Raw genomic sequence first — 16948 nt, 5'->3', positions numbered from 1 at the left:
TGACGTCACGAGAAATAAAAATCACGTGACCGGAAGTGACGTCATGAGAAATAAAAATCACGTGACCGGAAATGACGTCACGAAAACTAAAAATCACGTGACCGGAAGTGACGTCACCAGAAATAAAAATCACGTGACCGGAAGTGACGTCACGAGAGAGAAAAAATCACGTGACCGGAAGTGACGTCACGAGAACTAAAAATCACGTGACCGGAAGTGACGTCACGAGAACTAAAAATCACGTGACCGGAAGTGACGTAATAATAAAAGTCACGTGACCGGAAATGACGTCACAATTAATACATGACCGGAAGTAACATAAAAAAATTTATTTTCCTATTGTTCTCAGAGAGGAGTGTACAGCAGTAGGCGAATTAGAAGGAAAAATCGGTGCTGATGTCTACTGCATGGATCAGTGTCTCGTTTACCCCTCACACTGTCCATCACAACGTTGCCAATGTGTCTAGCATCACCAGTTGATTGATGAAAAAAAAAACCTGTAATTTTAATGGCAAATAAAACACAACAGTTTACATCTTACTTTGTAATTTTCTTTATTATGACATTCTAGTTTCCTTTTTCCTCTTTTTGACAGCTTACAATTATTTATGCACTTGTTTATACGTATACGTATATATTATATACAACCCATAGTCAACAAAAACGTATCGATTATTTTTTTTCATTTTTTTTTTCATAAGATTTAAGTTACGCGTTTCACAATTTAAAGGTTTTCCATCATTTACGGTTGTTTTTTTTTAAATCGTTCATTGAAGCGCCATTTTTCATGACTTGTTTTGCTCTTAAAATTCTATTTGTAACAGACAATGTGTCATACTCATTGCGGGCACTCGATACTGCTCTATAACATTTTTTAATTATTTTTATTAATTTTCCCCTTTGATTTTTCGTTTTTTTTTCTCTTGTATCTAAGATGACCCGGCAATACCACCGATCATTTCCATCGAAATGACGACTCTCCAAGGGTTTTCACATTTTTTTTGTTACTAATAACACTTTACAAAACTATATACACTAAAGCCCATTTTAACATTTTTTTTCCTCGAGTTTTCAAGTTTTGTTTTTTTTTCTCAACATTTCACAATCTTTTTGTGTAAATAACATTTATGCTGCAAATAATTCTCCTCACTTGATGATTCTTCATTCTCAATGATCATTTTGCGATGGAAATTTGTTACAACAGAATCAGATAATTTTTTTAATCTAGCAAAATGTTGGAATTTCTACTTTCATTAGAATTTCATTTCAATCATCAATTGTTCATTCCTTATAATTTAATCAAGGGCAATGGCAACTCATTAGGCACACATCAATCATCAGCAAGTATTTCACAATGAAAATGTTGAATCGAACTGAATAAATCGAACGAGTGTTTGAGTAATTGAAAAGAAGATTCAGTAATGAAGTAGAACTCTTTTAGATTCTTGAAAATATCTCGGAATCTACGAGAGATAGGGAAATTATTGTCAGGACCATTTTTGTGGAGAAATTCTCGCCCCGCAAAAAAGGTTCTATGAAAATTTTTCCCATCTCCTTTAGTTTTCGAGATATTCATGAAAAACTGATGACTGTTCTTGTTTTTTCCTTCAACTACTGAATTCTTCATTTCTCCAGTTCTTTTAAACAAATACAACTGCATTTTATTCGACACCTAGATGAACATTCTACCTCGAGTCGGTGATGGACGATATTTTTTTGTATTTTTTTCGAGTACAAAAATTTAATTAATAAAACGAGGAAAATATGGGAGCACAAGCGAGACGATAAACTAATTAAATTATTCATTGAATTCGTTATCCAGGGTTTTTTTACTTCATTATCCTAATCAGGATCATCTCTGGGGTAAATTGATGTACTTATATTACGATTGTTTTGTGGAGCAATCGACATAGGCCTAAATAATACTTTAATTATTTATTTTCCTCTCTCTCTCTCTATCTCTCTGGCTTTAGTTCTCAGGTACTTCTTAATCGAACTCGAATGTACTCCCCCAATTGAATCATAAATCTCTGGTTTTCATCGCTCTTCGAGAACTTGATGTAAACAAATGATTTTATGTCACTGAGAAAAAATATATCGAGTCTTGAAAATCACAATTGTTAGAAAAAAAAATAGTAGAATTGATTGAACGTCAGATGAATTGTTGAACAGTTGTCTTCGCTTGTTACTTTTCTCTTTGTGATATTTTTGGTTGTTGTTTAATGAGGGGTAAGTACCAAGCAATGTCCCTCCATCGATTATCGTATTTTCTCAAGACAAAAGAAATCTTTTTCCCTTTGAAATTCAGAGTTTCGTTGATTTGGATTTTAAAAAATTACATTTTTGGGAATTTCCTTCCAAAACCACTAGCTCTTGAGATAATATCATAATTAATAAATCGACAAATTCCACTTGACTGGGATTCATAACTGAAATTCATGGATTTAATAAATACCAAGAGTCATTCGTTGAGATGTCTGAATACAACTAATTACTCATTCTATTAACGGTCATTTGAGTCACTGGTTTCATTTGATTTTAATGTCATTGGGCTCATTATGTTCGTTGGAACATTCTCTATTGAGTTACCGTGCGGCTTTCCCATTTATTAATTTGTAGTTTTATTTTAATAGTTGCATTTTCACATGGCAATACCAATCAACTTTCAAACAAACAGTCATAATTATTCATTAGTGTATTTATCCAAACAAAATCGTCCGGCGAGTTGATGGAAAATGTCCCAACGAACATATTGAGTCCAGGTGCATTGAAATCGTGTGAAATGTCTGACTTGAAAAAAACTAGACTGAATTGTCAGTAATATTCACCAATAGTAGATTTAATCGATCATTTTTAATTATGTCGCAATCCCAAAAATGTCATCATATTCAACAAAATTCTCCAATCAATGGATCAATCTCACCTCTTCCCAAATCTTCAATATAAATTACAAAAAATGTCTCTTGACATTTTCCCCCAAAACCCCTCGTTCTTGTGATAATCTCATAATTAACAAATCGAAAAATTTCACTTGACTGGGATTCCTAAATTTCACCGATTAAAAAAACCCCAAAAATGTAATTTTTCGAGGATCAATTTCCTCCCCGCAACAATCCCCCTGCCATATCCTCAACATCACTCGCTCAATGTTCTTTTTGCATTAAAAATCTAGATCTAAACCTACAAATTGTCACCGCTAGTGCGTAATATCAAGTGCTACCCACCAACTGACCATTATTCTCCTCTTACTCATTAAATTTAATTTTCTCATCTCCATTAAAATTAGTTTATCTCGGGTTGCAGTGGTGTTGCACAACGGCAAATATATATTATCCATCTCTCTGTATCCATCATTACCCCTATATTATCATTAATTAATTAATTAATTAATTAATAGTTAATGGTAATGTTCCTAAGATTAAAATCACTCTAGACTTAGATTGAGCTGACGATTATTAAGAGTCTGCTTTTTACGTTAATTTCTCTTCTGTTGAGTGCCTGGGGAGGGATTCTCAGTCACTATCGAGTGTCAATCATCAATCACCCCCTCTCCTCCATCCTCTTAATTAATTAATCACTCGAGATCATAAATCATTCAACAAAATTCTCATCAGAAATGTTTTCCTCGCATTTTTCTTCAATTTCTCTCGAATTAATCCGCAAAAATAAATTGTTACAAGTCTTTCCGATGTTTTTATAATTATTTAAACAATTGTAATAATTAATTAGATGATTAATCAATAAATTGAGTGAATTTTATAAACGGAGAACTGATTTTCTCATTTTATTTTGCAATTTTTCACCTTTTTCATTTGAAATTTTTTTCAAGCATTTAATTGTCGTGTTTTTTTCTTCATTTTTTGTTGATTCATGATTAATTGTCCTTTTGTGATTGAGTACTTCAGACTCCGGGGCAGTGGCAGTCTCTGAAGCCTCTGATCACAACTAACTAATGATTTTCTTCATTAATATTGAAGTGAATCAATTTTTTTTTCATTTTCTTTTTTTTCTGTGTAATTTATTGAATTTATTAATTACAAACATTCAATAAACAGTCTACCTGACCTCTCTCTAATCGACTAACAATGATTAATCATTTTTTTAGGTTTATCAACATTTTTTGAATCACACAAACTCGATAGACACTGACTCCACTGTAATCTACTATCACAAAAGCCTTCAATCGATGTATAAACTACAACGGCATGTCCTAAATTCAATCCAGGGCCTCAACTGATTAATTAATCCCTCAATTAAATCAACTATCTCAATTTTCAATTGAAAACACTCCCCAACTAAATTAGTTGATCCCAGAAAACAATTTTTTAATGCGAAAAAAGCAACTTTTCAATTCTCTAATTTTTTAAATCGAAAATAATCATGAAAATTAATTATTTATTAATTAGTTTGTGAATCATTGAAGATGGGAGCCCAAGGGGGAGGTCACGGGCTCATTAATGACAGTCCGCCTTGAGCCAAATCCTCTGTAAAAAATCTAAAAACAATTTATTGATTCCACAAACTTTGCAAAAATTCCCTGGACGACTCGTTAATCTACTCGACTAATTTATCTAAATTACCAAGCGTTTCACATGACTAATTATTAATCACTAATTGAGGATCAACATTACGAATAGTCTAAACACGCTCTAAATTATTTTTTATTTATTCAATTAACGTCGATATACGTATTTAATCATCGAGTGGATATTTCTCGATTCAACACGGATAAATATTTTTTTTTCGTTATATTAATTACTTTTTTATGTTTAATTGATGATTTATTGAGTGTTCAATTGATTTTCAACCGAAAAACGTGAATTATTTCTCCAATTTTCGTTTTATTTCGTATCAAACATCATTATTTTTTTTTAAATTATGTAAAATTAGTTTTTTTAAAGAAAATTAATTAAATTAATTGTTCAATCTGCTTAATTAATCAACGAATTAATTAGACAATTGAAGAAATGGCGGATTGATCGACTTTTTTGAAAACATTTCGAGAGTTATTCGACGAATTTTCTGTTTTATCTTCATTACTTAGTGAATACAATTAGTTTTTGTACCTGTTTTGGTGTTTGTGAATAATTTCCAAGACGTTGCGGGGGTTATTGAACCGCTGACACTCGAGATTGATTGAGAAAACCGTGGGTAATACCGCCAGACACCTCCAAATGCAGCAAAAATTTATACAATTACTCCTCTTCACGACGAAATTCTCATTTTCATATTTTCAGGTCTAAAAATGTTCATCTGCCTCAAGCACCTCTACAAATATCCTAGGGTCGCATAGGTCTTTACATAGGGTGCATCCACTCTACAATTTTCCCTGAAAAGAAAAAAAATTTTTTTTTTAATTCAATTTTTAAAAATGCCAAAATTAATAATTACATCAATCTCAATTAATCTTCAAATAATCCCAAGAACTAATAGATGTCGAGTTTTCATTCCTTCGATTTAAGCTCATGAAATTATCGCATTCCCCAGACAATTCCCCAATTACCCAGACGACTCGCAAAATTGAAGAATTGATAATAGAGATTATTGCATTAATTACGAGAGATAATCAGTGACTGTGAAAGTCTCTAATGAACTTACTCATCTTCCCATGGGCAAACTTCATTAACATTATTGTCACGTTCCCCCGGCACTTGCTCGCCCCCCTTCTTCGGTCCCTCAGGATCATTTTCATTATCCTCGGGGACCCAGACAGGTACAACTTGTGCTTCTTCTCCAGAATCAGTCTCTCTCCCCTCGCAATGTTCATCACTTTTTTCATTCGACTTTTCCTCAACTTCTGGTATTTCCTCAATTGTCACAGGAATGCTGTCATCATCGAGCTCCCCAGATTCACCAGCAATATCACCTACTATTGTTGAGATACTTATGAGTGGCGCTATCCCTGGGGCTCTCGATTCCTTCGAGTCATCGAGCTCTGAAGCACTCTCCTCTGTACTCCAATTCTCAGACTCTTCTGGGACACTTTTGGCGACATCTAGTTGATGAAGCTGGTGAGGAAAAACATTTATTTCAATTTTTAAAAATTATCTACAGATTTATCTGGAAAAATTATCCCAAATTCTGAGACTATCTAGATAATTTTTGGCCATGAGATGAATCATGAAATTTTGTTAATGAAAAAAAAATCACGTCTTTCACATTCTCATCTCCTGATTCAACTATCTGAGATGAATAATTATCTCACATCGCTATCTAAGATGAATCTCCCCATCTAGATATAAATTTATCTCTCATATGCATCTAAAACAGATATTTTTTGTCTTCCAGGATGTTTTCCCAGAATAAATATTCATCTCAGATAAAATCACGGCCGTATCTAGATGATAGATTAACTAAAGCCATTATCTGAGATAAAATGATAAAATGGAAAAAAGTAAAAAAAATGAGGAAAAAAGTAAAAAAAAATAAAAACTCGACTAACCTGAAGAACCGGATGCCCCTGTCCCCCGAGATGCCCCCCAGACAGATCAAAGCTATGTTGTGGTGACGGAAAATTGCACGAAGACACCGAAGATCTGCTGGTATCCGCCAATTTGACCCTGAGCACTGGTCCAACCGAGTAATTTCTCGTTAAATTTGGCCCGGCTATGGTGGTCGAGTGCTGGAGGCCACAAGTTTTTCTCAATCGTTCAGACGCCTCAGCAATGGCTATACTAACATCTGAAGAAGAACTGCACGAGTCAAATTGCGAGGAATTCTTTCGTGATGCTCTTGACCCAGTGTCCGGTGGTAATGGCATACCAGACCAGTTGGAGGGCTCAGTCGAGCCTGACGAGGTGCCGGCGATTGCGTCTGGCTCGTTGCTCGGACCTGGCGCTGCGTCCCAGGGGCACACGTCGTCCATAGGGCGAACCACTGATGTCTCGGTGGCACCAGCATCCCTGGCAACACGAACTTCATTATGTCATTTTATTTATTTTTTTTATTATTCTTCATTTCTAGAGGTGATTGAGGGATTCCAGGAGATGTCGGGGGTTTTTGGGGAATATCTCGGTGGGGGTGGGTTCTGGGGGGAAATGTTATAAGACCTTTTTTGTGGGGGGTTAAATTTCCCACAAAAATGGTCTTATGGGTTATTTTTGTAGAACCAATGCGTGAGGAGATAATTGCATATTTATTAATATGAAGATGTTAATTTCAGGACTTCTCATTTTATTCATTTACTTTGTTAATTTTGTTGGTGTGTTGGGGGCGGGGTAGTCGGAGGGGGAGGGGTAATTACGTCGAGGAGTGGAGGCACATCAATTATCAGAATACATTGAGATAATTATGGTAAAAAATAGAATACAACAAGAATTCTATATGTGATTTGAGGAGTTTTGTATGCAGAAGTTTCAGGGGTGAGTTCCTGGAGGGGTGAGGGGTCAAAAATGACCCCATTGGATAGATTCAAAGAATATGCATTGAATTGAAGATGAAAATTGTTCGATCTATCCAATGAGGATGAATTCAACCCTCTTTGTCGATTTTTAAAGAAATTATTTACAGAAAAACAATTAAATTGACACGAATAATTTTTGTTTAAAAATTGAAAATAAATCACATAAATTTTTTTTTTCATCAATAAAAAAGGATAATTATAATGAACATTCATGCACAGAGAGCCCCGTATGACATTCAGACTATCACAATAATCTCAAAAAATACATGAATTGCACAACAACGTTTGGATAATTTTGTGGGCACAGATATCAACAATTTTTTTGAAAAAAAATAATTTCCAATTTTCTTGGTCTTCTCATTGTCATTGAGGACTTACTGAACACTACGTGGACTAGGCCTGGAAATGTTCTTAGTGAGACGCTCCAGGTCTCCCCTGAAAATACCGGAATTCAACATTTTTCACTGCAGAAAGAAGAGAAAAAAGTTCTTTTTTTTTTTTTGTTGTCCACTAAAAAATTTTAGCGTTTATGTGATGCGTGTCGAATGTCACGGAAATGTCACACGTTTATTTATCGATAAATAGTTTGTAATTATTACACTGTACCTGTAGGGAATATCCGTTAGATTCTGTTGGCTGAGGGAATGTGGCACTCTGGGGGCAGTAGTCACGTCACGTATACCACAGACAGCTAATTCATGGGCTGATCCTGATAGACTTCGATCACTGCCCCTTCTTCTACCACCACTCGTTGAACCACCCATACTTGCTTGCTGCAAACCACCCATACCACCTGAGGCTGTGGTTTTTTTCTTCGTTTGTCCCCCGAAATTGAAAAATCTGTGCAAAAGATTTTTTGAAAAATTATCTAGAACTGGAAAAATATGTAGATGATTTTTTTTAATCAAATAAATGGAAAAAATTTTAAATTTGAGAAGGAACACGCGTTTTTTTTTATTTTCCAAGATATGTATTTAAGATAAATATTCATCTCAGAAGTATATTCAAATTATCTAGAACTGCATAAATATGTAGATGATTTTTTCTCATCAAATGAATGGAAAATTTTTTTAATTGAGGGAAGAACGTACATTTTGTTCTATCATTTACCAAGATATGTATCTAAGATAAATATTCGTTTTAGATGATCATCTAGATCGCCGAGATGTTAATCTCCCATGAGTCTCATCGGTCTTTAGACGTCGTGAATTATATTTGTGGGATATTATAAATTAGCTGTCTGACGATGCCATCTGTTATCTAGATATATATTTATCTGGAATATTAATCCAGTTTTAGATACAGAAATTAATTATTTTTTTTACCATGAGATGTGGGACCTTTTATTACTGCATACATCATTCGAATTTTCTCCAGATAAATATATAAAATATCTAGATTAAAATTCACCTGAGATAATGGTCTCAGATAAATAGATGAGTTGAAAAAAACGATTGAGGAATTTTTTGTATCTCAAAATAACAAGATAAATTGACTCATCTTTTTTTCATCTCCAGATAAATCTGATCCATCAAAATCTACATACCTTTTCTTCTGCAGTGGTTGTACCCCAGCAGCCAGTAGATTTCTGTAATGATCAGACCTTATGAATCTAGGATAGCAGTCCTTTTTAAGTAGAAGTGTGTAAACATGTTCAGCAGCAGCATCGAATGTGAATCTGCTAGGATTTTTCATCTCCTGATGGACTCTCTCCATTGTTTTTCCATCAATGTTTATTTCGCACGGTGCTCCAGGTGCCAAAAATTCCCTGCAAATCAAAATAGCCACATCAGCATGATTATCTAATCATCTAAAAGATAATGCCTCGCACCATCAATTTCATGGGAAAGCGTAATAGCGAAATAAAATTAAAAAAAAAAATACTTACCGAAAAATTTCATTGACTTTATCTCCAATGTGCGCCTGATTGCAGTGTCTCAGATCCTTGACAGCAAGCCAGAATCTGATATTCTCATGGCTGTACTCCTTCCTAAGATAATTAGTGAACTCTAGCAATCCCGTGGGGTCAAACATCAGCTCCTCCATGGATAGCCCCCACCTCTTGACCCGCTTTTCCGTAGGTACATCGACAAGAGGACTATTCAGTTGCCAGAATGACTGATCATCCGTCATCCAGGGATTTGACGGCTGGGGTGGCACTATCATCGGATCGTACTCCGTGTACGTTTCGTAATGAGTTTTTAAATTTTCAATGGCTACGGATACCTTTGTTCGTGTGCGAGTCAAACTGTTTCTCAATAGTTCAACCTTGAAAGAAAATTTTATTGACGACAATTCATTGATGAGGTCGAGTGACAAAAAATGACCAACAATTTTTTTTTTTTTGTCAATTTTTTATTGGCGGAAATTACCTCGCGCTGCAAATCATTGAGCGTTCGCTTCCTGACGGGGAGTTTTGCACCAGGTCTAGCTCTTGTTGGCACTGGAACGACCTCGAGACTGCTTGGGCATCCTGGGGGTGGCCTGTAGACACGCCAGAACGCACGCTCTTGCGAATCACTCACTATTTTATCACCCTTTTTACGCTCCTTGGAGAGACGCACCTGCTCCTCCGCCTGCATCTGTATCAACTCCCATTTGTTGGCTAGATTTTTTCTCAGGCTGTTCAGTGATTCCTGAAATTTTTATTTACAACGTCGAGGCGTCAGCTTGAGCATTTTTTTATATTATTTTTGGGGGAAATAACGGGATAAAATGGGGTGGCCATTTGTTCAAGTTTGCGTTCATTTGAAGTGATTTTTTTATTTTTATTATCCAGAAAATTATCTGGAGAAAAATTGATTATTTTTTCATTTTCGTTAAAAATTAGCTAAAAAATTATCTGGCAAATTATCTGCAGCTTCAGGAGTAGATTATTTTCGGGGAGATTATTTGGGCGGAAATAATTGATTTTCTATTTTTGGACAATCATCTAGAAAAATTATCTGGGACATTGGATTTTGGGTGTAGATAATTTTTGTGAAAATTATCTAAATTTTCAGAGATATCTAGACACCTGGAAATCAGAAGAAATTTTTTTTTTGTCTTCAATTTGTGAATCAACTTGAAGGAACTCACAATCTCGTATTCCTCAAGCGCGTGACGTTGTTTGTTCCTCAGAGTGCGTTTTGCTAGGTATATCGCGTACTCGACATTGTCAGGTGTTCGATGCTGCCAAGGCCAATAATACGGTGTCTAAAAAAATATTGAGCCAATTTAATCAATATTTTTTTTAGAAAAAAAAATTCATTACGAAATTTATTAATCAATGATGATGAATAATTAACGATATTAGTTCATAATTCAATTAATTATCAATTACCTACCTGAAATCTATAGAGGGAACTGTCATCCTTAACAGTGAGAGTTTTGGAATCATTCACTGGGAAGAAATAACCATATTGGCACAGCTGATTGGCTAGATGGACCGCCTCTGTCATAACAAAAACCAATTTTGTCATAAAAAAAAATAATTTTTCATTTTTGTAAATTAGTGGAGAACGGGTGAATTGACAATTACCGGTTTCATCGATCGAGAGTCGGTCTATCAGCCACTCTATGAGATCGTAGCCTGCGGAAAAATCAGAAATTGTTTTTTTTTCATCTCGCTCCATTAAAAACATAATTTCAATTAATTTTTATGATCTTACCCATGAATGCCGAAGGTATTGACGTGAGAAATTGTTTCTGGCTGCCAACGGGCACACCGTTCTCCGCGTCTTGCATCTTCCGCACCAGCCCCTCCATCTATTAAAAAAAAAAATTGTGAAGATTTTTTTTTTTTAATAAGCTGTTCTCATTAAATTTTTTTCGATAATTTACCTTATCGAAGGCGCAAGGTCTGTGTACACGTGGTACCTTCTCCTTACGTTGTTGAGTACTACCTGCCTCCATCGCGTACGAGGTGGCCCACCTCTTCGCTTGCACGATCGGTGACGATTACGATGGCGGAGGGGGCTGGGGAGCTGGGCCGGAGACGGGCCTACCCGAACTCCATGGGGCTCTGGCCCCATCCCATCACTCCAGTCACCCCCGCACGCCCACTGTAACATTACACCGATGAAAATCGGCATCAATTACCAAAATCCTCTGCAACCCTCCGCAACGCGTTTTGCGGGAAAAAAAATCATTCGATTCAAATTTTTCAGGCAAACGACAGCCGCCGGTCATTGGCGATGATTCCTTGTACCAATTGGGGAGATTTCCATCAAATTGCGGAAAAAAAAACACCCGTTTTGCCTCAGAAATTTTGAAAACAACTTGACGCAGGACTTGACCGCACCTCCAAAATTCCACGTTTTGTACATGCGACTGCACAACATCTACTGGGGCAAAACGGGCTCCTTTTTGGGAGTAATCGTAAATTTTCCTGGCTTTCGAATGAGCGGTGAGTCAGGTTTCTGTCACCATGCGTTCAGAAGATATCGACGATTAAAGTCGAAAAACCTCCGCGGCCCATTCTGCGGAAAAAAATCACGCCATTTCGATTCTCTTCCCAAACAATGATCCCAAAAACATAATAATAAATTCTCGCCGTACACCTGAGTCCCCCTGGCCTTTACAATCTCCGGTGGACCAACAAGAAAATACGAGACACAAAAAAAAATTTTTTTTTAAATAGAAAAAACGAAAACGCCCACAGGGTGTCATCTTCCGTAGTGTCATAAATGTAAGAATATATTAAAACTAATAAAGACAGAGACAAAATTAAAACAAGACGACTCATGCATTTTTATACCACCAACGAGGTCTCACTAATGATAACTGTGGAGTATAAAAAATTGTGTGGGTGAGGTAACGGTGTACCATAACCCCCTCGAGGCGCAAATTGTTGACAGAGGAAAAGTAAAAAAAAAATGTCCTCCAGACTTTTTTCCTCTCCCTCTTTCTCCATCATCGTATTTTACTTGGAAAACGGTATTGTCGAGTATTTACCGAAAAATTTAATAAAGTGGTGTTTGCCAAGATGGAGTAGAAAAATAGAAAAAAAAATTCCAGGGAATAAATGCCGGAAATATCCCAAGAAAGTAATGTCGCAAAAAATAATCTTAAAAAATTTCTCAAAAATGGGAACGAAAATTTGAGCTTCATTAAAAAAAATTCAATCTATCGAATGGGGTCATTGCGCACCCCAGGCATCCATTACTTCATAATCTCAAAGGATGCATTACTTTGAAAAAAAAAAAATTATGAAACTCGCGAACAGTGCGGAAATCAAAAATAAGAGTCAATACGTAGGTGGAACAAAGATATCCGGTGGTATTGATGAGTATCCGGCAATTCCAACTGGAGTAATTAAGCGCGTCAGCAACCGGATCGCTAGACAAACGTCAGCTGAGCTGCAATGGGCAGAGCATAACCACCTCCTCCCACCCATTCCATCAACTCCCTTTTCTAGAGGGGGAAAAAAGTGGAGTGAGCATGACGGAGTGGGTGTATACTACTGGAGAAATTTTTTTCCCATCTGCAAAAACCTATATATCACCGATGCAATAAATTTCTGCAATTTAAATTCACTAGAGAAGCTATGAATTGAATTTAGAAATATTCATGCATATTCAGGGATCGTGAGATACCAGTGGACGATGAAGACGATTACTGGCGTTCGATGAATCGCGACATGTCCGCTGGAGTGGAAAAAAGACGACCCATTGTGCCCCAGTGCTTGCCGCACAATTGGCGGATGTAAATTTTTCGGGGCAAAACGGGTCGTCTTGTTTTTTTGATTGATGCGGAATGTGCCGATGCGTCGAGTGGGGTGATTATCGACCCCATTATCAGACAAGGCGAAGACACCCGTAGAAAGGCCTACTGCACTCGCCGTAAGGACGCCATTTTCCTATTCAACAATGCACTCTTAAAATCCGAGGTATGGAGTAGAAAGAAATCAGACACATTCACTATTCACCATTTAACTTTTAAAAACTTCTTCCCGCATCCGTCTCATCTTCCTCTTCAACTCGGAGGAAAAATCGGTAACAACTTTTTCACCGGAATAAAATCTCCATTTGAATTTTTTTTTTACTCCGCAAGGAGAACAGAATCTTTACCTCCGGTAACAAAAGAATTCGCAGAAATGTGATTCGTATACTGAGAGAGTTTTCTATTTTAGGTGGATTACGGAAATAAAAGAAGTGGAGTCAACTTTAGATTATTCCGCTGCATCTTTCAATAGTTTTTGCATTATCTACGCGCAGTTTTTTTCCCGCACGAGAGAAATCTTTTTGTCATGTTTGAGTAATGAGAAATAAAGGTTTCATCCATTTTTAAATTATTCCGCTGCATCTTTGTACGATTTCGTTCATGCGGAATTTTTTTCCGCGGGGAAATTTTTTTTACGTACATTAGGAGGGTAAAAAAATTTCCGCGAAAGGGTAATTTTTTCCTCATTGAACCTAGAAATTCATTTCCTCCGCAGCTCATGATGAGATGAAAATCCTCCGCGCGGAGACAAGAATTCCGCGCGGAAAAATATCTCTCCGCACACTGGAATACCGGACAAGGATGAAGTGCCGCAAGATCGAAATAAATCTTTCAACATCTTCCGCAATTCCCTCAGCGCGTAAGAGAAATACCGCGCGCAGGTAATTCTTTTATTTTGGAATTCAGGTTAGGTTCGCTAAGTGCATTGGCTTAAGCCCGATTTTAGAGCTTTACAGTACATGTGATGGAGTTAAATCCAGCGACTCTAGTATAAGGTTGACCCACTGGATATTGCATTACATCCATTACGTATTCATCGGACAGATATCCTCGTGGTATAGTCGATCAACGCCCAGTGGCTCTTAAGACAGTATATAGTAAACTACATACCGGAGCGTTCTGGGAATTTCTGCAGATGGAATATACATCCAATACCCAACTGTCATCCTCATTCCCGCGGTGATATCTACTTCAAGAAAGCTCTAGAGTGGGTGGAGAGATGAGAAATAAAAATATGGAGAAAGTAGAAATATTTCATTTCTCTGGATTTTCTAGAGGTGACGNGGGGGGGGGGGGGGGGGGGGGGGATTGAGGGTAGTTTTATTGAATCGCTAGGGAAATTTTCCATCATATCTAAAAAAAGACGACCCCTTTATTACCGATAATTTCATGAATAGCCTGGCGCAAGTATTGACCGCAACTCTCAAATCCAAATGTTAAATTGACTGTATCCCGGCAATAACAGAAACAAAAACGATTGTTGTTTTTTTTGTCTTTAATTTGTGGGTAAATATACTTGGCTTTTCGATGAAAGTCACTCCCATCAGCTATCTCCCCTGAGGAATCTCAAACATAGGTGGGGTATGATAAAAAGAACAAAGGAACCGGAAGTCGTTCATTTCTCAGAGTTTCCTAGGGTGAAAAAAAGGGGATGTGGGCTGATATTGAGTTGATCGGATATCCGAGGAAATTTCCGATGGAATCTAAAAAACATTAATCCGTTTTACCGCAGTCGTTTCAGAAACGCCTGGGCGCGAGTATTGACCGCACCTCTCAAATCCAAATGTTGAGTTGACTCTATCTCGAGAACGACAAGAGCAAAAATCATTGTCTTTTTTTTTAATTGTCGGTAAATTTTCCCCGCCCTCTAATGCCACAACTTTAAACTCTCCACTCCCGGTAATTGCCGAGATATTGACTAGCCGAGTAAATGAAGAAATATACGAAAAGTCGGATCACGTCTTTACGACTCCATTTCCGTTGGAAATAAATCAGCTGAAAGAAAATGAATGTTTTTATTTTCGTCAAGTCGATAGTTACGTTCTTGCAACACACACACACATATACAGGAAATTCTATTTTATCTGAGTGGGTGGGGCAAAAGTCAAAGAGGTAGACTGGGTGTTTTGCCGGAAGCATCGAAATCAGTACCAAGGTCCCCCCCTTCGGATTATATCGTACGAGGCCAAATGCGTACAAAACGTGACGACCGACTGAACTTTTCACGATTTTAACCTACCATTCTCAACGCCACTCTCATCGTTACGTGCCAACAAATTTTTCACGTATGACGGCATACGATTCACTCTCCAGAGTTTTCATAAATTGCGGAAAACTAATTTAAAAAAAATAAACGAAAAAGTTTTGAGGTTAGAATTTTTTACTGCAGCTGTTCTCGAGTGAAAATGTAATTTTAACCTCAAACTTTTTTCCTTGGGAGGTTAAATATTCATTTTGGCATTGGGGAGGGCTTTTCGTAGTCGTGGAGTTGATGAAAGTTGAGTATAAGTAAAACTTAAAACTTCTTGAACGATATTGATAGGATTTACATCGGCCTAGAGCTGTGTTTATTCATTGGGTTGATGAACTCTCGACTTGGCGCACTATCAATGTGTACATTGTATCGCCATTGACATCGACGGTGGCGCCTTTGAGTGGAGGAGAATCTGTTTGACACTTCAGCGAAAAAAAAAATTGTCGTGATTTTTCCGCTATTTTATTTATCGGAAAAAATTTTCACCTCCTTTTTTCCGCAATTTCAATTTTCCGAAAATTTTTTTTCGATAGTTGAAGAGTGATGGATTGCAGGGATTATTCAAATGTGAGATTATATCTCATCTTAAATGAAGGACGAGGGGCGCAAAACGATCCTATTACCCTGACCCCCCGGGTAAATCCCCCTAATCAGATATCTCAAAAATCGTCAATTTCCTAATGCCGGATTCGCCCCCCCCCCATCCTTCCACCCACCCCTAAATGGATCTCAAGCTCACCCCATCTTATAGCTGGGGAAATTTCCACTTCCAAACACAGCTTGACGACCCCTCAATCTTCGATATTGCCTACGGAAAATGTAAAAACAAATTTTTTCCCCGATAATCTCATTCACTATTTCTCATTTTTCCGAGAGGTTATTTACAAACATGGACTTGTCTGTTGTCTCTTGTATTCTTCGAAATAAATATTTTCCTCGTTTACTGCTCAATCTCAGCTGTCAGCTCCGGGAAAATCATAACCACTTCTCTCGGAAAATCTCTATTTTTCATTTTTCTCGTTCATATAAATGGCAATATTTCCCACATTCTTCAGCAAAAATTTTCCGTTCCTTGTACTACGATAAATGGAACTTTCGGAAAATTGAAAGTCAATTTTCCCGGAGTCTCAATTTTCAGATTTTCCAAGAAAATAATTTTCCGAGGGGGACTTGCCTGTTGTTATCTATGTCCAACAGCATTTACTTCTTAATTTTTTCATCAGCAACTCATTTTCTATGCGGAAAAATAAAAGGAACTTTTCCCGGAAAATCTTTTTTTCTTTTTCGGACAACGCACAAGAATGCAATGTCCCCTGTACTTGTTACCAAAAATATTTCTTTTCCTGAACTGTAAATATAGCTCTCGGAAAATTCGAAACAAATTTTCCCGGAAAATTTCAATTTTCCATTTTCGAAAAAACAATTTCCCAAGAACAAACCGGCCTCTCATTGCGTACTTTCAACAAAAATAACCCCATTTTTCCATCAGTAACTCATCTCCTCAGACAAAAGTCCAAACAATCCGGAAAAACGGTAAAATCAGATGAAAACCGAAAAAGCTTTGTTGCACAAGTGTTGTCTCCCCCAAA

At 36.8% G+C, this 16948-nt stretch overlaps 2 protein-coding genes across 3 annotated transcripts in view; one reads left to right on the top strand and one right to left on the bottom strand.

The window, feature by feature from the left end:
* The window catches only part of LOC107037404, a 3517-nt gene extending 2977 nt beyond the window's left edge, over nt 1-540 (top strand). The window contains exon 6 of the mRNA XM_015255949.1: nt 350-540. Coding sequence (XP_015111435.1) covers nt 350-467 — 118 coding nt within the window. The 3' untranslated portion in view covers nt 468-540. The remainder of the gene's footprint in view (nt 1-349) is intronic.
* Nucleotides 541-4852: 4312 nt separating this feature from the next.
* The window catches only part of LOC107037401 (regulator of G-protein signaling 9), a 13328-nt gene continuing 1232 nt past the window's right edge, over nt 4853-16948 (bottom strand). The window contains exons 2-14 of one of the 2 annotated variants that reach the window (XM_015255944.1): nt 11225-11445; nt 11053-11149; nt 10923-10973; nt 10729-10835; nt 10481-10597; nt 9775-10038; nt 9291-9670; nt 8949-9170; nt 8009-8242; nt 7781-7837; nt 6443-6902; nt 5599-6008; nt 4853-5329 (exon numbers count right to left, since the gene is read on the bottom strand). In XM_015255944.1, the coding sequence (XP_015111430.1) occupies nt 5269-5329; nt 5599-6008; nt 6443-6902; nt 7781-7837; nt 8009-8242; nt 8949-9170; nt 9291-9670; nt 9775-10038; nt 10481-10597; nt 10729-10835; nt 10923-10973; nt 11053-11149; nt 11225-11296 (2532 nt within the window). In that variant the 5' untranslated portion in view covers nt 11297-11445 and the 3' untranslated portion in view covers nt 4853-5268. The remainder of the gene's footprint in view (nt 5330-5598; nt 6009-6442; nt 6903-7780; nt 7838-8008; nt 8243-8948; nt 9171-9290; nt 9671-9774; nt 10039-10480; nt 10598-10728; nt 10836-10922; nt 10974-11052; nt 11150-11224; nt 11446-16948) is intronic. The other variant, XM_015255946.1, reaches the window with a different exon arrangement.

Source organism: Diachasma alloeum, unplaced genomic scaffold (assembly GCF_001412515.2).
Source record: "Diachasma alloeum isolate Michigan unplaced genomic scaffold, Dall2.0 Dall_scaffold_00219, whole genome shotgun sequence".
NCBI lineage: Eukaryota > Metazoa > Arthropoda > Insecta > Hymenoptera > Braconidae > Diachasma > Diachasma alloeum.
Note: the sequence above shows the minus strand (reverse complement) of the source record. Positions and strands in the feature narration are given on the sequence as shown.